Source organism: Rhincodon typus, chromosome 29 (genome assembly GCF_021869965.1).
Source record: "Rhincodon typus isolate 14 chromosome 29, sRhiTyp1.1, whole genome shotgun sequence".
NCBI classification, from domain to species: Eukaryota; Metazoa; Chordata; class Chondrichthyes; order Orectolobiformes; family Rhincodontidae; genus Rhincodon; species Rhincodon typus.
This window is the reverse complement of record NC_063360.1, coordinates 22,986,242-23,012,382: the sequence shown is the minus strand read 5'-3', so window position 1 is coordinate 23,012,382 and position 26,141 is coordinate 22,986,242. Positions and strand designations below refer to the sequence as shown.

The following is a 26,141-nucleotide window of genomic DNA, read 5'->3' as shown; positions in this document are numbered from 1 at the left end:
TCCCCTACAGAGACTGCGAGAAACACATCGGACAAACAGGAAGGAAACTAACAACAAGAGTACATGAACACCAACTGACTACAAAAAGACACGACCAATACTCACTCATCTCAATCCATATGGACAAGGAGAACCACAACTTCGACTGGGACAACACCAAGATCCTGGGACAGGCTAGGCAGAGACAAGCACGAGAATTCCTGGAAGCTTGGCACTCCACGAAGCATGCTATTAATAAACACATTGAACTCGACCCCATATACGTTCCACTACGGAGGAGACCCAGAAGTGAGGCAATCCATCGCAACGGACCCCAGAGTTTAAAAACCAGGCGGGAAAACACACCGACGCTTCATCAGAGGCTGCACTGAGGATGTTACCAAGCATGGTAACGAAACGTCTGCGGAACAACAAACCAGCTTGGCAAGCCAACCAACCTCAACTCTCAAGTGTTCAATCTCTTAAAGAGAAACTTACATTTAGAAAACACAAAAGCAAGTAAACTTTCAATAATTTCTTTAAACTGTCAAACTGTGAACTCTGAATCCCTTGCTGAGGCATCTGTGGGTTTTGAAACTCAGTCAAAGATTCAGAACAACAAAATAATAGCCATGGTGAAATGTCAAAGGATTTAACTAGCAAATGTATTGACAGATAGTAATGTTTTTCTTCTAATCTAGACCAGACGGTCTGCCAATCGAAGTGTGCCAGCAAATGGTGGTTTTTGCAAACGCTGACAAATCAAAGTTAAAAAAAAACTTCAACAACTACAGATTTATTTTCTTTAAAATCTGGATCGTGGCATTCAAACAAACCCCATTCATCCTTAAAGAACATTAATTTGAGACTCCTACGACAGTGTGTTAAGACCTTTGGAATACTAAAAATTGTTATCTGTTTGAACTCAGCACCAAGTCCAAGTGGCTCTGCTGAGTTTAGATTCCCTACGTAAATTGTACACTGCATCCACCCCATCCCCGTCCACATTACCAAACAAAATGGGCTGCATTAGGAACGGGGGTGGGAATTCCTCATCAGGGTTCTGCCTGTCATTTTAAAAAAGTTGGCATAATCTTCCTGACGCTCCAAAAATTGCAGCCTTAATACTTCAAGATTATTATTAGGAAGGGTTATACATTGGTCAGATGTGTTACACAGGCTTTGAACAAAAACGGCCAGGGCTAGATTGGAGCAGATAGTTCTTGGAAACAGAGTAAAATTCACACAAGAGGTTCCTAACAGATGAACCTGCACAAATCACCATTACAAACTCTATTTGCTTTGGTCCAAAAAAGTGAAAAATTGCACTTTTCAATACAGTTGGTTCTGCTATAACACGTGTTCTAGCAACGTGAATTGGCTACAACATGACTGATGAATAGGGGACCACTATTTCTAAAACGCAAACATGTGTTAGCTATAGTGCAATTCTATTGGTGCGCGGAGGAGTAAGAGTTGACATCACATGATCGTTTTGCAGGCTGTGTCCTGAGCACGTGCAATGTTAGCTTCGAAAGAGTCTCGGTGCCAGCATCACATGGACTTCAAGATTCTCCTCATCCTGGATAATGCGCCAAGCCAACCTCCCACCATTGGTGAGCTTTCTGAAAACATTAAAAGTGCTATTTCTACCTCCAACACAACCTATCTATCTCCTTCAACCCATGGCCCAGGGTGCAATAGCAGGTTTTAACGCTTATTATTTAAGGCGCACATTTAAGAGGCTGATTGCAGCCACTGAGGGGGATTAGGACAGTGTTCTTCAAATTTTGGAAGAGCCTTAACATCAGGAATGCAATTGACATTATCGTGGAGGCCTGGGGTGATGTCAGTAAGGACTGCTTGCATGCAGTGTGGCAGAAGCTTCTCCCAGTATTTTTTTCAAGATTTTAAAACCTTTGACCTATCAGAGGAACTAAGGATCAACGAACGTTGTGTTGATCTTGCAAAGCAAGTTGGATTTGAAAGAGTAGACTGAGGATGTTGAAGAGCTGCTCGAGTCCCATTGTGAAGAGTTCTTTTTAGCTGATCTACAACAACTTGTTGACGAGAGGGAAGTGGAAGCTGAAGAAGAAAAAGATGAAGTCCAAGATAAAGCACCACGAAAACTGTCCACTCCTGTTTTGTCTTCTATCCTGAGGGAAATTGAGAAGCAGTTGCAGCTCTTAAAAGGACAACGACTGCAATGCAGAAAGCAGTAGGGTAGCAGTTTGTGGAATAAAATCTTATCTGGCACCCTACGAACAGCTTCTTTATGAAAGAAGAAAAAGGGCAAAGCAGCAAAAACTGGATGTCTTTTTTTAAGCCATCCCCAAGAAACAGTCAGAAGACAATGAACCATAGCCACCCACTTCTGGATTAACTATTTTTTGCCCGAACACTGCAACCACAACTGCACCTGAAGGGGATGATGACGACCCTCACCCCCTGCATTAGCAACAGAGCAACCTCAAAACTTCCTCCCCCATCAAGTCATCTTGACACTTTTTCAAGATAAGGTGTTAAATTTACTTTAATTTCATTATTAGATATGAATTAAGCATTTATTCAAACTGCGCTATCCTTTGTGTTAGGCTTTTGAGTGATTGAGTGATTTTTTCGGTGGTCTGCCCCTAACCCCACTTTTCCCATAAGCCCCATTTCTGTAGCACGATTTTCTATTACGCGATGTGCGCAGGAACTTAACCATTGCAGAACCAACTGTAACTTGATGTTGTCTAAACATATCCAATTTTTTTTTTACATTTCTTCAATGTCTAGATGTGCACAACATGAACGTCCGAAGCACTGATTACTAAATTAAAACAAGTTCAACTGTTTCATACGCAACAGAACTGCACTAAGTAAAATCTTTCAAATTCATTTCAAACTTTCAAGAGATAAATCACACCATAGTCACGGTTACCTGCTGCAAACTCCTCGATGGTCATTAGAGGAAACCGAATGAGTGACAATGCTTTTCCTAAAACTTTACGTTTGTTTTCAGGAGTAAGTTGAAGCTGTTGTCGTTGGCATTCTGCCTCTGCCCAGCGAACCACAGCATTAAACAACCGAATTTCCCGAATTCCAAGAGTGTCGCGTTCTAACACCGCCATTAGTGTATCTGTGACAGAGACAAATGTTAAAGTCAGCAACTTGGAAGCTTCCAGATGAGATGTTTTTCTTAGTAACAAATACACCACTTCAAAAAATAACATTGAAAAATCCTTATTGTCAATCCTGTATGCCAATACATAAAGTACCTATATTGTAATTCATAAGTCCAGAGACCAATGTCAAAGCCCAGAATTTCAATTTATGAGACAAACATCAAAATGTTAGAGAGCTCTTTAAGTGCCAACTGCAGAGTTACAGCACGATGATATACTGTTGAAAATCCATGTGGGCAATTTCCATCTTGTCTAACTATCCAAAGTAAGCCAGTCCCAAGTTAATATGGCAGAAGGCAATTAGATTGTATAAGATTAGCAAAATTCACAGGCAACGTATACAGGAATCTAAAGTGCACTAACTTTTAAAATTTTACACAGGCATCCTGTTACCAATGCTTCACCTCAGCACATTTCTGTAAAGTTAGAGTGTGGGGCAAACAATTTATAAAAAGGAGAACTAGTATTAAAAAGTACTATAAAGAAATAAGTATTAAAATTTGTTTGTTCTTCACAAGTGGCCTTGAGGCAGTATCAATCATGCAATTTGGCAGAAGCTTCTCCTAGCTTTTTTTCAAAGCTTTAAAAACTTTGATCTATCAGATGAGCTTCCAAGAATGAACGAACATTGTGTTGATCGTGTAAAGCAAGTTGGATTTGAAGAAGTGGAGAGTGAGGATGTTGAACAGCTGCTCGAGTCGCACTGTGAAGACCTCTCTACAGCTAATCTACAACAACTTGTTGCGGAAGGGAAAGTGGAAGCTGGAGATGAAGAAGATGAAGTCCAGACACAACACCACGAGATATTGGGACACTGCATAGTCTTCAAAAATTTAGTTGATAGCTGATGAGTTATTAATTTTAGATTGCAAGTGATGGTGTGGGTTTTCATTGCTGTTGAATCAAACGATAGATTTTTTAAAAAGAATTCTATAGCCAACGAGTAATACTGCTTCCAAATGCTTTGATATCTTTCTGGTAGGATCACCCAATCACTGAAACCCTATACTTTTCACATGACAACACAAGGGAAATAAATCAGCATTAATTATAGTAATTGTTTAAACAAAGATTAAGTTAGAAGGCAAGATCTCAAAGAGGTCTCTTTCATCCTGATTTAATTAGAGGAGAATCAAAATAATGCATGTACAGTAACATAATTTAGATTTCTCAAATCTGTTGAATTCTCTTTTTGATATTCTACTGCAAATTATATAGTTCATATGACTGGATGTTTAACAAAGTTTAACCAAGAACAATGAGAAATTTTAAACATTCTACTAAGAATAGTTTGGGAACCGAATGCGGCAAACTGACACATATGTGGGCACATGGTAAATCAATGCACAGGTAATCAGATTGTAGATTTATTTTTATTCTTTCAAACAAAGTCCAATTTTACGTAAATTTAGATTATAAACGGGCTTTAAATGTTTTCATGTGCAATTAGCTTTTAAACTTTGCATTAAATAGCAGGCAGCCTGAGGCGGCCGGCAGAGAGAGCAGGAGCAGTCAGCGAGAGTGGGAACAAGCAGCCCAAGGCAGCGAGAGCAGGAGCAGGCAGCTCAAGGCGGCGGTGAGGGTGAGGTCAAGTCTTTGAGAGACTGCGAGTACAGCACGGCCAGGCACTTATGGACAATGATGTTAAACTATTAACTGTGTTTCTTTATTTTTCTGTGCTTTAGTATGAAGAACTGTGATGCTTAATTCCTTAACATGCTTTATTTTTCTGCTTTGTACTAAAATTCTGTGCCTAGGTATATTTGTACCTAAGATAGTGCCATAAGTGGCAACTTGTAAACTTTTCACTGTACTCACGCCAGTGAATACATGTGACAATAAAAGCTAATTCTATTCTAAATGACAACCATAGGTCTGGAGTTTTGGATTGGTGTTTTATTCTAGTAAAACTTGCAAGCAAAGTGACATAGATGCAGTATTTAAGATGGTATTATAAGGTTGTTGGAGGAAGATACACTCAGGAATTTGTAAACCCATTGAAGACATTGGTGCGGGGAGAGAAAGGCATTTGGATTGTACCAGACACTTCAGGAAAAGTGGTACATGCTCAAATGGCAGTAACATTCATTATCATTATGTGGTTTCATTCTGTGTTATACAGGTCAATCGTTGAAAATTAATTCTTAAGTTTGAGTGTAAGCAAGATATTATACTATACAGCTATTGTATGGTTTGGTACTAACATTTTGCATTATGCTTAAAAAACTAGATAGAGGGACTAAATATGGGATGCAATATTGGAATGTGTCAGGTCCAAAATATTACAGAAATTCAAGTCTAGGTGACTATCCAATCAGAAGTCTTACGGCTACATATAAATTTTGTCATAATCAGAAATATTACACAGAACTTAAAAAAAAAAGAGAACCTGGAGTAATTACAAAGGTTAAAAAGAATTTTTAAGAACTTGTTCACGGTAGTAAAACATGTACAAGGCAGCCAAGACACCCTGGATGATATCAACCATCACTGCCAATAAATTTGGTTTGCTAGATCAGAATTCTCTAATCAAGACAAAAAGTTTTGGAAAAAAAAATTTGGAGCCAACTATAAATGCAGCAGCACATCTTATGGTTCAGAAGACATCTCATACATCTGCATAACCTTCATTCTCAAGATGTATCACGTCACGTCATTTAGGGAGGAGAGGTGATGGCCTGGTGGCATTATCACTAGACTATTAATCCAGAGATCCTGGCAATGTTCTAGGGGTTCTGGTTCCAATTCTGCCATGGTGGAATTTGAATTCAACAAATATCTGGAATTAGCAGTCTAGTGATGATCGTGAAATTATTGCCAAATCTGGTTCACTAATGTCCTTTAGGGAAAAGGAGCTGCCATCCTGACCTGGCCTGTATTACATGTGACTCCAGACCCACAGTAGTGTGGTTGACTCTTAACTGCCCTCTGTGCAATTCGGGATGGGCAATAAATGCTTGAAAAAAAAACTCAGCTGTTTTGTTTTATGTTTAAATTTTTGCCTTAGGCTGCATAACTCTAAGTTTGGAATCTAATTTAATTGGAACGTTTGAAACACCACAATTAATATTTGTGAAATAATTATTACTGATAATTAATAATTCATTTTGAAACCAATGTTTTCAATCACAAAAGACATATTTAAAAATTGTGGCATAAAAATCACAACATCAACAAAAATGAAATAACCCAAAACAAAAAAAATCAATTTTTCCCCATCTCCTACCACAAAAATATCATTCTTCATTCCATCCAAAAAAAAACAACCGCAGTTTTGTTAAAAAAAGAGCTAAAATCTTATCAACTTCCTTCTAAATTAAGTTAGTTATACACTTACCCAAATCAATATCTGTAAAACCTTCTGCATTGATTGCATCCGAAGTATTTTTATCAATATTTTCCAGACATAAGCTGGCAAGCTGTGGTTCATCAAAGAGTCTTGCCTGAGGAACAAACAAGTGCATTAGACTTGCACAACATATACTCAAGCATACATTTTCCTCCTGCAAATAAATAGTCCCAAAAAAAGAGAGACTGAACATCTTACAGGCATCAAAATTTGCTATTTCATTTTCTAGCATTTGAATACATACTAAACCAGACTTTTTAGGACAACAGTTTAAAATAGAATCTCAATTCAAGTAATAAAGTTTTTACTTTAACAACTAAGTTATTTAATTTCATGTGTGTTTTCAAGTGCAGTGCAAATAGTCATGGAGTAAAAATAAACTGAACTAAATTAAGACTATTAAAGCTGATAAACTGATTTCCTTCATTAAGGAGTTTTTCCTTTAAATTTCCTACGTTTGCTACATTTGTGTATCTCCATCCAGCTTAAAACATAGTAAGTAAACAAAACATTTCTACAAAAACAAAAAGGACATGCAATCTTGAACCAGAGTTTAATTTAAAGGAAAAGCCAAGGAAAACAAAAGCCATTTAGTCAACTAAAAAGCAAATAGAAAAGAGAATTATAGAAAATTGTGTAAGCAATGAAAGAAGCATTTTCTGCTATACAATGACTCAGAACAAATTCTGTCTAATATTTGAATGATACACAAGGACAGGTTACAAAGGACTTACTGTGTATGGTAGGAATAAGTGTATTCTTGAAAATTGTCCATGATTAGAATTTAAATTATTTTGATAAGAAAACCAGTGAAACTAAATTTGATGAATAGACTACTTTAGATAGAATCAAGGAATTGAAATACAAAAAGCAACTCCGATGCATAACATCCATCCAGACATCCCTCAACAAGGCTGGGCATGTATCCATAATTTCCTTAGCTTACTGCATTCTCAGACAGTTTATAGACTGAAAAGGAGGCTAATGTAATCCACATCTTTAAAAAGGGACAAGATGGACAAGGGTAACTATAGACTTCAGTTCTGATAATGTCTCCAGTCAGTGAGCTTTAGTTTTGTTGTCTCTCCATAGATGCTGCCTGGCCCGTTGAATATTTACAGCATTTCCTGTTTTTGTGAAATACTACTTCATCCTTGCACAATTGGAACACTGTTACACTTTGGTATCTTCATAGTGGGCGATCTGGCTTTAAAGAGTGTACAGGAGGGCCGATAAACTAATTCTCAGTATAAATCACCTTAAAAAAGTTAAAGATATGCCAAAGAATTCGGGAGTCAGCATTTTAAAGACGACTGAGGTTGATTTAAAAAAAAACAGGAGTTTGAGCCAGCTCCACCATTCAGTAAAATCACAGCTGATCTTCAACTTCAACTCCACTTTCTTTCTAAATCCCAATATCCCTCAATTTCTTTGGATTGTATTCTTGGATTCTATCCCAGTCTTGAATATACTTCATGACTGAGAAAGCAGAGGGATAGACAAATCCAAGGAGTTGCAAAACAACGAGTGAAAACATTTTTCCTCATCTCAGGACAAGATCACATTGGCTATATTTCCCTAGATTTAAAGTCTGTAGGTAGGAGGATGAAACCCTGCCTCTCGGCCTCCAGCTAGTGCAGTCTTAAAATCTTACGTTTCAATGAAATCACCTCTCATTCTTCCAAACTCCACACAATATAAGGCCAGCCAACATTCTGATTCCAAAAAAAAAAATCAATTAAGTGGATCTTCAATGCACCCACTCCAAGCATATTCTTCCCTAGCTACAGCAACCAAAACTATGCGCAGTATTCCAGGTATGGTCTTACCAAAGCCGTGGGTTATGTTGGATTATAAAGGAAATGTACTGTGTTCCAATTAAAAGCTCTGCCAATTAAATAAATTGAGGGACAAAATCTTCGGTTGCACAAGGCTAGATCTGGGCAAAATGGTGAAATTATTCTTTTCTCAAGGAATCATGAATTTCTGGAATTGGGTACATCTTGCATGATGGCAATTTGCTAAACTCCTTCAAGCCAATCATTTTCTGGTTGAGGCAGACATCACCTCTCCAGAGCTAAAGTAAAGTAATCTATTACAGTCAACCACAGAGGAATTACCTAGAATTGCTCCTCCACAAATTGACCGTTATTAACGTAGTTTTTTTAAAAATTTCCCCCAGTCATGCTCTGGGTGGTTTTGAATGGAGGGTATATAATGTGATAATTAAGGTATCATAATCATGTGTGACATTTTGCTCATATATCCCTAGTAAAAGAATAAAGATCTGCATTAATAAAGTTTCAAAATCGATGTTAATACCAGTTCAAGTTTAACTAAAATGGTACACAACCATTAGTTCACTTCTTGTCGCCATGGCACATCTATTGATCAATACAAGAAAATATTTTTATTGAATGACTCAGATTTCATCCGAAGGCATGAATAAGTTACAGCTCATGGAAGCACACTCCAAATTCTGTTTTGCATTTAGTTTGTAAAAGTTTTACTGCACCAACAGCATATGCATTATCATCAAAAGGTAAAGCACTTCTTTATCGTGAAAGAGCAGAAAAACAAGAAAGATAAACAGCAAGTGAATAGAATAAGTCACTCCCAACATCCTCAATTTCTTCATTTTCTTCTCACAAGATGACAGGTTGAATCACATTACTATTTCATTGACACCGCAAATAACCCTCCAGTGCCTCACCCAGTTTTGCTATTTTCTGATGGGCAGTACACTGGCAAGCTATTCAATCATATGCACATGATATTCAAGTCCATTTCCATTCTCAGTATCCAACATAAGAAAATGATCACGAGTGACCAAAAACTAACAGCAATGTTCCCACTGGTCCTAAGTCAGAATAAGCAGATTTTTCCTTTGGAGTAGGATTCCAGTTTTCTCTTTTTCTTGTTGATATTGTCCAATGTCTTTTCAGTGAAGGGAATCTTTCATTTTAGGCAAGGCAATCAAAGTGGTAAATATTAGGTTTTTAAGAGTGAAGAGACTTCCTAATGGCTCGCTTGAACAAATTCATGTATTACCTCCTCAAAACTGTAAAAAAAAACTATTTCACATGGACTGATGGCAAACATACAAGTAAACTTACAGCCAGCCAGCCAAAGCCTCCTGCTGACTTATTAACTATAATTCTGCACCTCAAGTAGCACCAGGATGATGCCAGCTATGAATTAAATCAGTTGACAACAATAAGCCTGGCACATAGCATGATCATTTAGCTATATGAAGTTCATTGTAAACCGTTTACAGGTGTGCAGAGTTGGGATTCTGTTGCTCCAACAGGTGGATTTAACCACTTGATACAATTTTGAATGTTATCATGCTGCGAGATATAAATAACAATAAACCTTTCAGAATGCTCATCACATTGCTCAAGTTAATTTTAACTTACATTGGGGGTGTCAACAACCTGGAATCTAAATGAAAGCAACGTCAGTTCAAGCAACTAGCAGCTTACTCTAAGTTAACATGGCTTTGCACTTGTTAACAAAGTAAAAGCTTGGGCAGGAATACTTCAGATGGTTAATAGGAGAGACAGATATTTACACAAACCAAAAGCATTACAATCTTGGTTAAGTGAACCTGAAACCTTATTTTAAAAAAAGTTAGTTGAATCAAACTGTAAGCCTAGTCAGCTGCCCTACAATGCATACATTCTTTCCATTAATAATTTCAGCAAACATTCTGTAATAGCACAAATTATTCCTAGCTTATTCTTTCAAGCTTCAACATTCACATGGGTAAAGTAGCAACCTGTTCAACTATTTGCTTTTAGTGTAGAGTCTGGTCAAATCACATTAGGCACTTCCAACATAAAAAGAGCTCATCACAACAACTGAGAGCTATCACTTAATATACACAGTCAAAAAAAATGCAATGAAACAAAAAAAAACTTAAATTTTACTTTATAAAGCATACATTATTTGAGAAACTGGCAAATAAAGAGACAGAGACAGTCTACAGGTTTCTTATTTACAAACTAAACTGCAAAAAGAGCAAGATGTAGGAAACAAAAACAGATTGATTTTTCAACAACAGCTCATTAACTGCACTTAATTGACAGTTTTACAAATAGGAAAACTGAAGGCTCATTTTTCTTATTTATTATATCAAAGCACTATGTAGATTTCAAAACATAACTAAAAATAAGTTAAAAATGTACAAGACTGTTACACTCACCTGTCAGGAATGAATTTTAAAAAGTATTCATGGCACAAAAATATGCTTTAAAAGGAGCACTCAATACTGTTGATTTCAACAGAGATTGGAAAATAAAACTGGTAAATTCAATGTGTTAAGACAGAGAACATTATTGATCTGATATTGCTGACAGCCAAAAAAAATTGATTCAACTTCTGATTCGTGTTTATTTAGTAGATATCATTCAGGGCAATGTATTCAGTTAGGCTTAAAATACTGAACTTCCTCTTGATCATATATCAAACAAACTATCACATCTGGCCAGAGAGCAACAGAACCACAATACTGTCCCCTCAACACTACCCATCTGAACTCTCACCTGAAGGATAACAACAGGAGGGAGATAAAGAATGCCACAGATGCTCACTCTAATGAGTGATTTGTGGACAAGAAAAACATGCCCTAATTAGTAACTAGAGCAGGATGGCTTCGATTATGCAGACAGATCAGGATAGAGGCTGTTCAATTTCAAAAAGAAGTGGCAGTAGTTGAGTTTGAGCACCAGGTAACAAACGGAAGTAGAAGGAACTTTTGAGACATGTCAATTGTTACAGATACAAAAATAGTTGGGAGATTATTTTACAGCAGCCTAAAGAATGTTTTGAGAAGAGGAAAAATTTTCACATACACAATGTGACTCTCAACTCCAAAGGGTTCTGCATACCCGATTGAAGGCTGGGATAGGCTGATTTTTTTTTTGTAAAAAGGAAATCAGAGCATATCGGGAATGGGTAAGGAAGTGGAGTGGAGGGGAGGCAGATCAGCCACGATCCTAACAAATTGCAGGTTAGCTTGAGGGAACACTTGGTCTACTCTTGCTATTGATCAAGAGCTCATTTTATAATCAAAAGAATATTGTGAATATATTTAAATGAGGCTCTTAAGAAAGACCTAGAATGTGAAATTAGAAGAATGTTCAGTGTGAAATCTAACTGGTAGTCGAGGAAAAGAATAGTAGATGCAGGTTCAAGCCTACAGAATTTTAAAAAACATGAAAGTGAAGACAATTCATGGCTAGTTCTGTACTAGACTTAACAGCAGAAACAGTGAAGCACAGGGACTGACAGAGAAACAGGACAATATCGTAGACAGTAATCTGGTTATCGTATAGAAAAACAAAAGTCTAATGACAGGAAACAAGTGAATAGACATTGGATGCCATGATAGGTGACAAAGAATTATAGAAAAGGTTAAACAGCACATGCCATTCAGCTCATCATGTCCATGTGGGCTCTCTGCAAGTGCAACTCCACAAGTTACACTCCCTGCCCTTTCTCGGTGGTTCTGCAAATATGAAACTCCAGAATAGTACTAGAAATCAAACCATTAATGTCAGACAAACTTAAATGATTGAAATGCAATTTTTAAAAAGTATTACTAATAATTTCTGCCTAAGAGAGTGGTTAATATTTAGAGTAATTATACAAATCCTTCCTGGTGACTACACATCTGATTTAGTTTGATATTAGCCTCCAGAACATGTCCTTGGTTACAAAACAAAGCATTCAGCCATTATATACTTACTGCAGATTTGCTCTGCCCAAATGCCTTCACCTTGCTTTCTGTTGCCCATCTAGAAAAAAATTCTCAAAACAGATTTGTTTTACATCCTAACTCATTTCCTCTCTGGAAACTATTTTGGATTGATTATTAAATGTAGTAATTGTTAGTAATATTGCTGTAAGCTGACAGATAATACAGTTTAGCACATTAAGGAGTCTCCAAAATGCAGTTGGATGTTATCAATGGGGTTGCATGTTATTAGGACAAAAGAACAATAGGCTAAATGGTCTATTGTCATCATTGTCACTGGTTCAGTAGTAAAGTTGATGTCAACGTATTCCTCAAGTTCTACATGGCTTATTAAGCCATGTTTTGTATACACGAATATAAAACCATGTAAGCCTTGCTTGTTCGCAGTGCTGTCTTCCTCAAGATCTCTATCTACCTTTAAAACTCCCAAAATAAAAATCACTATTCTGAGATTGCTATCCACAAACTAATGACCATTTTCAATTCTGACAGTTCAGAATGTAATCAGAACAGAATGCTCTTTTAATAGTGTGACCTCATGCATCATAATACAGATTAATACAATGCAAAATTATTGAGTTTATGCATGACATTACATTGTGAATTCTATACAAGTGTATTAAGAGGTTTACTATTTTGCCACCAAAATTTCCCACAATGGAATACAAAAGCAGTTATAAAATTACAGGTGGAGGAGAGAGAAAACACAGGACTTTATTCCCTTAGTTCAGTAGTCTTTGCCCCCATCATGCCTTTGGAAAATGAATCCCACCAAATTATTCTACTGGATTGCTTTTCAAGTCTCTCCTGCCCTACCTCTCCCTCTCCAACTTGGTCTCCTTCCTTAAATTCCTCGTCCCCGTTAAGTGCTTTCTCTTGATCCTCCCTGTTCCGTGGCCATACAGAAACTGAACCCTGGCATCCAGACGGCTGTCCCACGACTGCTTCGCCTGACCTTACGGAGGTATTACCACACATAGCTCTGTGCCTCTGCAATATTATTAAAAACAGTTGTAAAAACTGCAATTTTAAAATTCAATACCACAGCTACGTATGGTATAAAAAAGGACAATTAATGGGAAACAGTGATTTTACCACAATAAACCATACTGCAAGCCAATGCTTATGATTAATCATTGTGCTTGATAGTACTGTTTACTTTCTATTAATTCACTGCCAGTTTCCACATACCCCTAAACTAAGCACTCGGGTCTAAAACAAATGTCATGGCCCATAGTTGCATTATGTATTCCGGGCAGAATTTTAGTGAATCAAATTTTCCAACATTAAATATTAAGAGTTTTCCAACCTTCCTCCCAAAGCTAAAATATTCGGCACCAAGGTTTGCAGCCTACTTATTATGCCAAGATTACACCGCTAAACAATTCACCTGATCTATCAGTGTCCCTCATCTTCACTGGGGTCATGTCAATTCATACCCATTTTCCTATTGTTCGTTTCCTGCAACTTGTGCCATCTCCCAAGATATATTCAATTTTGCCATTACAAAATGTTTCCTTTGCTCGCCTTGATGTTATTAAAATGAAGGCCATCTATCAATCCCAAACGCTAGTAAACTAGGATCTTAAAACTTAATCTATAATCTATAAATTTCCAACAGGTTTACAAGAAATAAATGAATAGCAAGGTCAATGTATCAGGATATAAAACATGAAAAGGTTTAGGGAATCCCAATATTTAAATATTTTAAAAATGTTATTTTGGTGTTTGACATCAATTCCCCCGATTCCCTCAGGACTAAACGATTCCAACAGAAGGTTACGCTTCATAGTATCAAATGTTCTGCTTATTTATAGTATAGCTGCAGGATAGATTTATTTAATCACATGGTGACAGCTTCACCACACCCTACAGCAAAGTATCTGGGACTTGTCAACAGTCAGCTTATATATTTAGAATTAAAAACAAACAAAAAGGTACAAGAGTGGACCATGGGTCCCTAGAGTCTGCCGCACCATTTAATAGATCTTGAATCATCTGCTTTACCTCAACTTCTGAACCCACACTTACCCATATTGCCAGATTCCTTGAAACTCCAAAATTCAGTTAACTTTGAAATATACTCACCAAGTGAGCCCCTAACATCTTCAGGTGTTGTGAATTCCAAATACTCACAACTCCTCCTGCTAAGTTATTCATCTCTTACTCCATTACCTTAACTAAAATCAACATGCTAAACAGATTTTGATTCAAAGCTACTAAACACCTACAAAAATCCATTTTCCAAGTTTTGTTGCATCATGAAACACCTGAATCCTCTAAACCAGCCGCAAGGTGTTATCAGAAATACTTAAATGCAACAAAATTCAAAGTAACAAATAGAGATTCTTCTAAAAGTTATTATACAATGTGCATATGAGCTGTTCTGCCCCCTTTATTCATTGATGGGATGAGGGCGTCACTGGCTAGGCAGCATTTATTGACCATGCCTAATTGCCGAGAGAGCAGTTCAGAGTCAACCACATTGCTGTGGGTCTGGAGTCAAACGCAGGCCAGCCAGGGAAGGATGGCAGATTCCTTACGATGGCGTCAATCTCAGATTCAAGTCAGCACACTGCTGCAATTTAGGTTACAATCTGCTTTTTAAATAATAAATTCAAAAGTTAAAAATGACTAGCTGATCCTCGATGGATATTTCAACCTATGTTAATCTCTGCAGCTAAAACAAATAAGCAGGGCCAGAAAAGGCTGGTGGAAAAGATGTACCCAGCTTTGCTGCTGAGCCATAAAGACTGACATATTTGGAACTGGTTATGATAAACAGTGTACTGATGCTCTCTCGGCTTAGCCATGGAAATAGTCTGTAACATTTTTCCAGCTTCAAGAAAAAAGCTATAATAAAATATAAATATAATAAATATGAAATATAATCCAGTTTATCTCTAGAAATGATGCCTAACCTTGGCTTCAGCATATCTTGTATTTGCAGCATCTTGCCTTTGTACACAGAGAATGAGGTAAAAGAAGGCTATTAAGACTCTAATGAAGGGTACCATGACTTAAGTGGTCACCTTCAGGAAAGAAGGAAGGGAAATGGGTGTGTGCATGTGCACATTGAGGGAGGGGGCTGTGTGTGTTTGCACGCGCGAGGTGGGGAGGTAGGATGACAGAGAAAAGGAGCAGAAATGAAAATAAAGCATAGGAATGTCATTCTTGTTAACTATTCATGAATCTTGGTGAAATTGGACATGGCAGAAATCATACACAATCTTTTCTGCTCATTCCAAACATTGGACTTAAATCACTAAATACTAAAAATGTCTCATGCATTCCCAATCAAAAATCTCATGGTGGTTTAAGTAGGTCAGCTTCGAGAAGCTTGCTCATCCTTATAATGAAGTGAATAACGAACGAGACTTTTCTTTATTAAACTATAGGAACAACTGAATCATAGACTGCATCCAGTGATTTATTTAATTAAAGCAGTCGTGTTTGAACCAGAAATTGCCTTAAAATTTCCACAATTCAATAACGCAGCTAGGTAGATTAAAAAGTGTAATAGTAATTAATGCAATCTACCTTCAGAGTGAAATTAACACCTGCACATTTTAAGTTTTTATAATGTTCTAATTTTCTTGGCATGGAAGGGGGAGGGGGAAGAAAGACAAAATTGAAGGCTTATATACTTTAGGAGTAATAGGATCAACACTTACCATCCTTCTTAGTTCCTTCTGCAGACAGATATCATGCACGACATGAATGTTCCAACGTACCTGTGTAAGAAGCATAAATGCATTGTCTGCTCGGAGGTTCTTCTTCAAGAACTCCACACAGTGTGCTTCAAGGGCAGGTACTGCATACTTTTTAGCAGTGTACAGTGTAGTCATAACAGTTTCTGGTCCAATCTGGACTTCGTCAGAATAAAGGAATCTGGAGAAAAACAAATACATAATCACTTTTCTGGAACTTCAAATATACACAATGTTCAGTCTGGTACACAACACTAATTTAATGCTTAAAAATAGACAATGGATTGTTTAATCTAAATGCACCAAATCTGACTGGAATTTATATTGATTGCACAAAACAGTGTTGGTAATTCTTCAATTCGTAAGCAGGCATAAGATGGTTCACATATGATATGGTTGCCTTCTTTGTCAAAATTCAGATTTTTCAATTTGCCCAATCTCTAAAGGTTCTGCTAAGGGAACTTATTTAAAAACTGCTTGGATTGTGGAGCAAGTTTTAAGATCTTTATGCACAGACTTTAGTTTCAAAGCTGAGAACATTCATTACATTTGGAGAACAATGTAATGCTAACATCGGGCCAGGATAAGACAAAATACAAAGAAAAGCCAGGCCACTTAAGTAGAACACACGCAACTATCAAATAGCAAGAGGAGATGGGAGCATCAGCCAAGGCCAATGATATCCATACAAAGTTTTAAGTATGGCGTGGCACAGGAACATTTAAAAAAAGTTTTCTCCTCCCCAATTTAGGATCATTGAAGCCAATTGTAGCATTTGCACTGTTGCCTCACGCAAGCTCTAATAATTCAGCACATACGGGAAACTGACCTCGATCTTGTTGTCTGTACAATGCAGCATACAATGCATTGGCATACTATATCAGTGGCATTTTATCACATTTTTCCTGAACCAAATTTGCAGATTACCTATCAAAGATACATTAGAATTACTGGATGCACAAGCCTGGTTACCATTAACTCTTAAACAGTTGAAATGCCAACCCAGAAATCCTAATACTTCCCTTATTGACAACATCCTCTTCAATAATTCCTTATTCAGAAAGCATGTGTGGTTTCCCAAAGAACATTATTCATAGCCAGTGTTCACGCACAAAGCCTGTTCCCAAACAGCCAACCATTCAATGCTTTTCCATTTACAGGTAAAGCTGTTATCCACTGCTTGTTGACATGCTTTTGTATGATTTCCATTTTTTAGCTACTCTATACATTATATGCTTCAGGAATTAACAAGTATAGTTCATCCATCAAGAGGATGCAACAGTTTCAAAAAGTACCAAATCGTCTTATTGGTTTAGTGTCACCCAAAAGATGACTTTCCATTAAAACAGGAAGGTCATCAATACCATAACAGGCAACTCTTGGCTCCCATTACTCCAATTATGCAATTGTATTCAAACATATGCTGTGCTATTTAATTTACTCAATAATTCAAATTAAATAGCAGATTGACATGGGTAGACAGTATTGGATAACTACATACTTAAAATATTTAAACCGCAGAGTCTGAATCTGCCGACATTCTAGATAAACTAGCAAAAAATGATGTATCTCAAATATCTTTGTCCAAGTATTTATGACGTAAATAAAATAGAACAGCGATGTGTATACCTCCTGCATTATGTCTCTATTACTTGCTAAAATGATTTTAGGTGGTGTCTTAATGTTTTAATAGTTTACTTTGAGTGATGTTGACGTCTCAAAGCTTTGCTTGGACAAGGTTTACTATGGTTATGTGTACTGCTTGATTATCCAGAATATTTGATCAACCGACTCACTCCTGGTCCCATAAGTGCCAGTTAATAAAAGGTTTGCTGTACTTCATTACTGTTTAATTTCTAGGTCAAACTCAAATCCCTGCAACAAGTTCAAATTTCAGTTTCTAAACAGACAAAATAAAATGGGGTGATGCAAGCCTAAGTTATATGGAAACCTTCCTTGAATTTCTCCATTTGCTTCCTACTTATCAATACTGGATCAATCATTGCGTTTTGGGATATCCTTAAGTATGAAACCAGTTAGTACATCTGAAGTGTTTTTATAAATTCATTCACAAGGCGAGGGCGTCAATGTCTAGGCTAGTATTTATTGCCTATCTGTGACTGCCCAAAGGGCAGTTAAGAGTCAACAACATTGCTGGGAGTGTACAAGGAGTGGAGCTGGAGGAACACAGCAGGCATGATTTCTGAATGATTTGATTTCTGAAGAAGGATCCCAACCCGAAACATCAGCTTTCCTGCTCCTCTGATGCTGCCTGGCCTGCTGTGTTCCTCCAGCTCAACACCCGATTATCTCAGACTCCAGCATCAGCAGTTCTTACTATTGCTGTGAGTGTGAAGTCATGCGCAGGCCAGATCAGATAACGAGTGGTTTTCTTCCCTAGAGGACATTAACGAACCAGATGAGTTTTTCCAACAATCGATAGTCATGATTAGACTCAGAATTACAGATTTTTATTGAATTCAAATTCCACCATCTGCCATGACAGGATGGTACCGTAATATACCAGTCAGTCACCAATGAAGAGGAAATAAATTCGGTACTACAAAGCAAATGGAATCAGCTCTCTAGTAAGATTGTAACAACACTGTCAGATTGCAGAGTGTGCATTCTGCTAAATTTTATGCACAATCAATAGGAATAATTCAGAATGGATAAACATTTCCTAGCAAATCACTGTAAAGTATCTTTAGGTTCATCTCCATGTTCAAGAATCCCAATGAACAGTGATGGCTCCATCTCTGGCCACCAAAAAGGCCTTAGGAGAGGGGAAATAACCACAGTTACGATACGTATAAGATTTAGCCTTTGATAAGCAAAGACTAGCTCTGGTCTTTGTAATTTAAGCTTCTGTCCTTTGTTACTAGGATTCAATCCTCTAGAGAAGAAAAATGCATTAACCTTTTCAAAAACAGTTTTTTTCCCCTCCCCTGGACATGGATGTCACTGGCAAGGCCAGCATGTGTGGCCCAATCCTAATTCCCCTTGTGTGGCTGGCTCGGTCCCTTCAGAGGGTGGTTAGGAATCATATTGCTGTGTGTCTGGAATCATATGCAAGCTAGACCAGGCAAGGACAGCAGACTTCCTTGCCTTAAGGACAAAAGTGAACTAGATATTTTTAGAACAACCGATGGTGACCACAAAACAAATTTTATAAATTGAATTTAAATTCCACCACCTGCAGTGGGGAAATTTAATCCATATCTGAGGAATTAGCCTGGGCCTCCAGAATGCTATTCAATGACATTAACACTGCCAAAACAGCATCTTATATTCTTATTAAAAGGCATTGAGAAAACTACTAAAGTTTATACTTCAATGTTTTCAGCTCTCAGACAGTGACAATCTTAAGCCAGTGGCTCCTAAAGGGAGAAGTGTGATAACTGCAGCAGATGCATGGGAATACCACCAACTACAAAGTTCCCCTCCAATTCACACAATATCTTAAAACAGAACTATAAATCACTGTTTCTTCACTGCCACTGAATCAGAATCCTGGAACTCAATTCCTAAAAGCACCATGGCTGTCTCTACACCCAAAAGACTACAACAGTTCAAGGAGGCAGCTCACCATCACCTTCTCCAGAGCAATTAGGGATGGGCAATAAATGCTGGACGAACCAGCAATGCCCACAGCCCACGAACAAATTAAAAAGTCCACACCTGTGAAGTTAAATGGAAAAATCCAGAAGCTGCTAAAATAATCTACACTTCTCCTGAAGGCCTACTACACTGCAATCAAGTAGAAAATCACTAAGAACTTCCACTCTTATTCTCTCTGTATTGCTGTAAAAAAATCCTTGAAAAAGTTACAGATTATTAAAAGGAGATATAACTCGGTTTTAATACTGTCCTAAGTTCATTGCTGCTGCAAAACAGTTTGATGACCTTGAAAAAGTGATTTTACATTTGTTGAATATCAAATGTCTTTACTATAAGAAATCCCACATTTAATTTTTTAAAACATGTTCGTGGCATTTCAGCATCTTTTTCAATTTGTGCATGTCCAATTGTTTCTTACTTTTGAAGTTTGCAAAGTGCAAAGTGCAAAGTGGCTGCCTACCCTGCTTGGTAAAATGACTTACTGGACACTCAGAATTCCTTCAACTGGCACCACAACCAAATTACATTCGGCAAGTTCATACCACAAATTTTGTAGATCATTGTAGGCAGCTTTTTGCAAGGTCTATAGCAAGAAATTAGGAAAACTAACAAAATGTTATCATTTATTGCTAAGACAATTGAATACAAAAGTAGGGAAGTTATGCTTCCAATGTACAAGGCACCAACAGACCACATCTGGGGATCTGTGAACAGTACTGTTCAGTTTATTTAAAGGAAGGATGTAAATGCTTTGGAGAAGGTTTACCAAACCAATACCTGGAATGCGAGAGCTGTCTTATGAGGAAAGGCTGGAGAGGCTAGGCTTGCATCCATTGGAGTTTAGAAGAGCAAAAGGTCATAAAGCATAGAGATAAGCCCCTTAGCCCACCATGCTGATGCTGACCAATAATCACCAAACTACACTGATTTCATTTACTGCACTTGGTCCGGATCCTAGAATGCCCTGGCATTTTAAGTGCTTATCCAGATGCTTCTTAATTGAAACAAAAATCCCAAGGGGATTTGACACTTAGATGTAGAAATGTTTCCTCTTAAGGGAATAGCTAGATTCTAGAACAAGGGGTTACTGCTTAAAAATCAGGGATCATCCATTTAAAACAGAGATTAGGTAAAATTTCATCTCTAAAGGGTATCAAGAGTCTTTGAACTCTTCCTCCAGAAAAGTGGTAGAAGCTCTTGAATGTTTCAAGGCAGACGTAGACGGATTCTTGATGAGGTGGGATTATCAGAGGTACGCAGGAATGCACGAGTTTACAATCAGTTCTCTATTCAATAGTGGAGCAGGGTCAAAGGAGAGCCCTCATGTGGCTCAGCAGTAATGTCCCAAACCCTGGACTGGGAGTCTACCTGCTCCAGAAGTCTGTAATAGCTCTGAACAGGTTGATTGGAAAAATAGTCAAAGGAATACTCCTGCTTTTAACTTGTATGTTTGGATATTGTGTATCAGCGACACCTGCCACTGACCAACTGATTGAAAAATTACTTTTTCAAAACAAAAACTAAAAGTCATGTACTTTTGATTCATATTTCTAGTTTGATTCCTGCTACTTTTTAAAAAAAATTACGCACACAAGATGCCTTTCAGCAACTTAAGTCAGAGGAATGGAAAAGCATCACAAAAGCAATGCAAGTGATCAGAGTTTGAAAAGCTGGAAACCGTGACAGAACTGCCACACTAAGGAAGAAAATGAAGTAAAGGCATTATGCTGTTATTTGATGGTGATATCAATAATTCAGTCACAGAAAATGTCTTAATTAGTCTTTGCAAAATTCAGACAGAATGGTCACTTCATATAATTCTAACAAAGCTCCCCACAATTGATGTGGTCAATAGTTCCACTCGCAGAAGTGTAGATTATTTTAGCAGCTTCTCCATAATTAACGGCAAAGATGACATGCAAGCAAAGTGCTTCTACAAATTACTAACTATTCATGCACAACATAATTGGTAAAGTTGTGACAAATTAAGTATATCACAATGCACAAATATGCAAGGAGAGCCATTTCAATTATAAAATCAAGAGGCTTTGCACAGGTTGCAGTCATTTTACTAGATAGGTGGAAAGGCAGGTTGTGAAGGATACAAACAGTTTTTACAGAAATATTGGTAGGTTATGTAAGAGGACAAAAAGTTGGCAAATGCAGTATGATGTGGGGAATTGTGAAGGTGTCCATTTTGGAAGGAAGAACAAAAGAACAGCATAATTTAAATGGAGAAAAATGGTAGAAAGCTGCAATACAAAGGGGCTTGGGGGTACTTTACATGAGACATAGTACCCAAGATTTTTAGGAAGCTGGAGAGGATAAATGCTGAGAGAATGTCTCCCCTCAGGGACCAGAGAGCACAGTCTCAGAATAAAGGGGCACCAGTTTAAGACTAACTGGTGGAAGAATTTCTTCTCCGAGGGTTGAGTCTCTTTGGCACTGCTTGCCACAGAGAGCTGTGGGAGCAGAATCCTTGTAACATATTTCAGGATGAGATAGATAGATTCTTGATCACTAGTGGAATCAGGGCTACAGAGCATAGGCAGGAAAGTGGACATGAGGAATGTTAGAACAGACATGATCCTACTAAATGTTGGAGCAGGCTCAAGGAGCCAAATGGACTATTTCTATTTCTTATGGTCTTATGCTGCAGCCCTCATTCAATGTTGGGAGAAAAAAACAAATCTAAAAAAATAAGATCTAACAAAATCCAATAGTTTTGGTTTTATTTAATCCTAGTTGAGGGAGATTGGAGCCAAGTGAGCTAGCTGCTGGAGAAAACAATCCATACAAGCCGGAACAGGGTGGTGAGATGAAAACTTTGAATAGGATTAATTAAGTATTTGCTGCAGCTAGTATAAACAGTTTTACTATTAGCAATAGCTGCTAAGCTTACTGGCTTGTTTTGTATACTGTTAAGTTTGCACCAGAACAAATATTGTTTGACTTGCGACCAGGATAGTCACTTTGCAGCTTTAAACATGAATACGGTTCTTTTAACCAGAAGACCAAACCAAAAACTGGAATCGTACTACAGGTAATAGACTAGAAGTTGCCTGATTAGAGAATGTTGGATTAAAGGAGTTACATGTCATAAATCAAAAATGGTTCATCCGCTTGAAAAAAGGACCACTGAATTTGAAGTCTACCATCTTTCAAAGAACCCTTACAAATCACAAAACAGATGTTCCACTCGTGTTTTTTTTGCTGAATCTAACAACCACATGGAACAATAAACAAAGATATAGAACACCTCTGCCCAGCAAATTCATATGTACAGCGATCAAAGCCAACTTAGTTTACAATAAAAAAGAAAAAATCAGAAACAAAATTTCAAGAACCTTGACAGGAAATTCTCATGCATTCCACAAGGATTAAAGAAAAAAAATGTCACCATAGTTTGCCTGGACTGTCAGTTTGCTCTCTCATTAGAGATACACATCAGCAGGTGGTTTAACCAGAGGGTCACCATGCCTCAGATAAGGGGAGAAGGAGAGTCCTTCAAGGTAACCTCAGCCAGTGTAAGAGTTGAACCCTTGCAACTGGTATCACAGCATCACGAACCAACTGTCTGAGCTAACCAACCCTTAAAACAGTGGTTTGATGGGTAAATGTACTATGTAGTGATGACCTACACTGAAGAGAAACTACGTAATTGCTAGGATAAAAACGGAAGTTGCTGGAAAAGCTCAGCAGGTCTGGCAGCATCTGTGAAAAAAAAAATCAGAGTTAACGTTTCGGGTCCAGTTACCCTTCCTCAGAACTCTTAACTGCTGATCTGAGCTGCATTCTGTCAGAACAGTGACTAGATTAACTGGTCAGCAGATAATAGCTGCATAGACATTGGGTGAAAACAAAATGCTTTTACATTTTCAACCAACAATCAGGCCTTATCTAATCCACAATTGGAAACTGTGCCCTGACAGGAGGATAGTGCTCACATGAATTGTATCCAGGTATACGTCACCACTTTCAGAACGAGAGGGCAGAATATTGTGGTTGACCAAGAAAGCCACTTGTAACTTCAAAGCATTCTTTTATTGCTCCTAACAGGGATCAGCTAATCAGATATGGTTATAATTTTAAGAATAATGCCACAAAATCCACAAGGAAGCCAGAGCAGGTAAAAATGGTAGAAGGAAGTGACCCATTCAGGATTTTTAAAAAAATGACAACCAATGGTGTCACACTCACCTGAATGAGTCTAGATTTCAACTCAAGTGAAATTTAAATTCCACCGGTTGCTGTAGATTGAAACAAATTCCCCAGAGCATTAGTTACCAACATGCTACCATCTCCCAAGTATTGTCAAGTGATTAGAAAATGAAAAAGTCACAGGGGTTCTTTTTCAGGTTAATTGCTGCCCTCCTCTCCCTTTTCCGGTTAGGATGCATTATCCGGCATTTCAGTTCCGGCTGACTATTTAATAGTACACTACTAGAAAGTATGCACCAACATTAGGCAAGATCAGGCTCAACTGCTGAACAACCTAGCAACACAATGTCACAGCTCAGACAAAAAAAAATTACATGTATTACATGCAAGCCCTCATGGGATTAATGCCACCATTCCAGCACCACAGACAACAGATATTGTAAAAAAGCTATTGAAAGGCTGGCACCAAATAACCAGAGGGATAAGCAAGAAAGCCATACAGATTTGACAGTCAGTTCAAAATGTCACTTTTCAAAGACAGTAAGGGCTCTATTATGTCAAGTTGTGCATCATTGCACAATATCTCACTTGATGATGCGCACCAACAGCAAGAAAAAATACAGGATTGTAAAACTCTAACCCAGCACAAGTTTGGCAAAAGAGTTATAATGTGCATTTTGTATTAGCTGCGTTAAAAACAGGCAGCTTAAACAGACTTGTCACCAAAAATTTGAGAGCTACAATTTAAAGGGTGATGGGGGGGGGTACACAGAAATCTGGAAGCAATTAGATTTTTAATTCCAAATATTGATGCATCAGTGGAAAAAGAACTGGGTGGGGCAATAAACAGAAATCTCTGCCCCCTTTAAAATAAACAACATGTTGCTGACACTTGCTAAAATCCAAGCGTAAAACAGATATTGAGCTTTTCACAGGAATCTAGTTTGATTCATCTTCTGACTGATGATGTGCAAAAGCTTTAAATGCTCTGCGGTGCATTAGCCATCTTGCCTTCATTCTGCCTGCGTAATGAGCACTGAAAATGAGACCCTTCGAAGGTCCACAAACCAAAAACGAAATACCCAGAAGTACAGCTGCATCATCCTCCACAAAACATAACCTCGTCTCCCCCGAAAATCCGAAAGCGATGCGATGCAATTTTAGTACCTTACAAAGGACAAGTCTGTCTTAAGCTAGTCCCCATTTACTCAAGAAGGCATCACCACCATCTAGATCAGCGCAGCTGCAACCTTCCGCTGACTATGAATGAAACCCTTAGGCTACAAAAGTCCAGCCTCCCCCACCACAAACACCAACAAAAAAAGGGTGTGAACCATCTTATAAAAACTCAGCCTGCGCCTTCCCGACTGCGAGTTTAAACATAATACTACGATAACATCTTTAAACACGCGGGGAGGGAAACGCCGTAAATAGCGGGGGGGGGGGGATAAAATAAAATAAATCTGTGCATAAGACTTCTCCAGTACTGAAGGACGGGCCGGCATCCCTCTTGGAGCAGAGATGATCCAGACAGGCCTCAACCACGGCGTAAATTTGATGAATAACCGCCCCTCCCCTCCGGCCGCACTCACTTAAGGAGGGCAAGGAAGGCGGCGGGTTCGACGTCGGGCAGCTCGATCTCGGTGGAGGTGGTGGCCATGCCGCCGTTGAACATGGCGTCGAAGACGGCGCTGCCGACGGCCAACACGAAGCGGTGAGCGGGGATCCGCTGCGTCCCCATCCCCTTGCCCACCAGGAAGTGCACGTCGCTCAGGATCTCGTTGTTGAACAGGAAGGCGAAGCGCTCCTTCACCGTCGTCTTGGTGGCCTGCCAGTTGTACATGGGCTCCCGGCAAATGACTACGGCTGCGGCCGCCGCTGCTGCTGCCGCCGCCGCCGCCGATCCTCCACCTCCTCCCGGCCCGACCCCGCCGGACAGCGACGAAGGCGGCGAGGAGCTGGTGCCCAAGCTCGGGCTGCCCGAGCCGCCGCCGCCTCCGCCGCCATTAGGGATGTTGACTCGGTTACAGGCGCTGAGGTTGCTCCCTCCCGCCGCCATCTTGAAGTGGCATCTGTTTACAAACAGCAGCTGCTGAGAGCATGGCCCTCCTTAAAGCCAGATCAAAGTCCCCACTTAATACACCACCCTCCTCTGGAATATTTCTCCATTTTAATCACAAACATAAATACATATGTCCCCTTAAAAAAAAACTAACCCCAGCTCCTTTTGCTAAAATTATCACTTGTAAATCCATTGGTACTCAACAATTCCATTCTGGTTGCTATTATTACAGCATCCCACTCATTTCTCTGTTATCTATGCCCCTTTTAATTACAAATAATGAATTATTAATCTTATTCACCATATTAAAATATGGAATGATAAATAA

General features: G+C 38.4%; 1 protein-coding gene across 3 annotated transcripts in view; it reads right to left on the bottom strand.

Annotated features, from left to right (window-relative positions):
* Positions 1-25,870, bottom strand: part of LOC109917664 (BTB/POZ domain-containing protein 2-like) — a 39,490-nt gene extending 13,620 nt beyond the window's left edge. Inside the window, exons 1-5 of one of the 3 annotated variants that reach the window (XM_048614101.1) lie at positions 25,344-25,870; positions 15,934-16,150; positions 13,076-13,249; positions 6,487-6,592; positions 2,906-3,103 (exon numbers count right to left, since the gene is read on the bottom strand). In XM_048614101.1, coding sequence (XP_048470058.1) covers positions 2,906-3,103; positions 6,487-6,592; positions 13,076-13,249; positions 15,934-16,150; positions 25,344-25,810 — 1,162 coding nt within the window. In that variant the 5' untranslated portion in view covers positions 25,811-25,870. The remainder of the gene's footprint in view (positions 1-2,905; positions 3,104-6,486; positions 6,593-13,075; positions 13,250-15,933; positions 16,151-25,343) is intronic. The other 2 variants (XM_048614102.1, XM_048614103.1) reach the window with 2 other exon arrangements.
* Between the last annotated feature and the right edge of the window lie 271 nt (positions 25,871-26,141).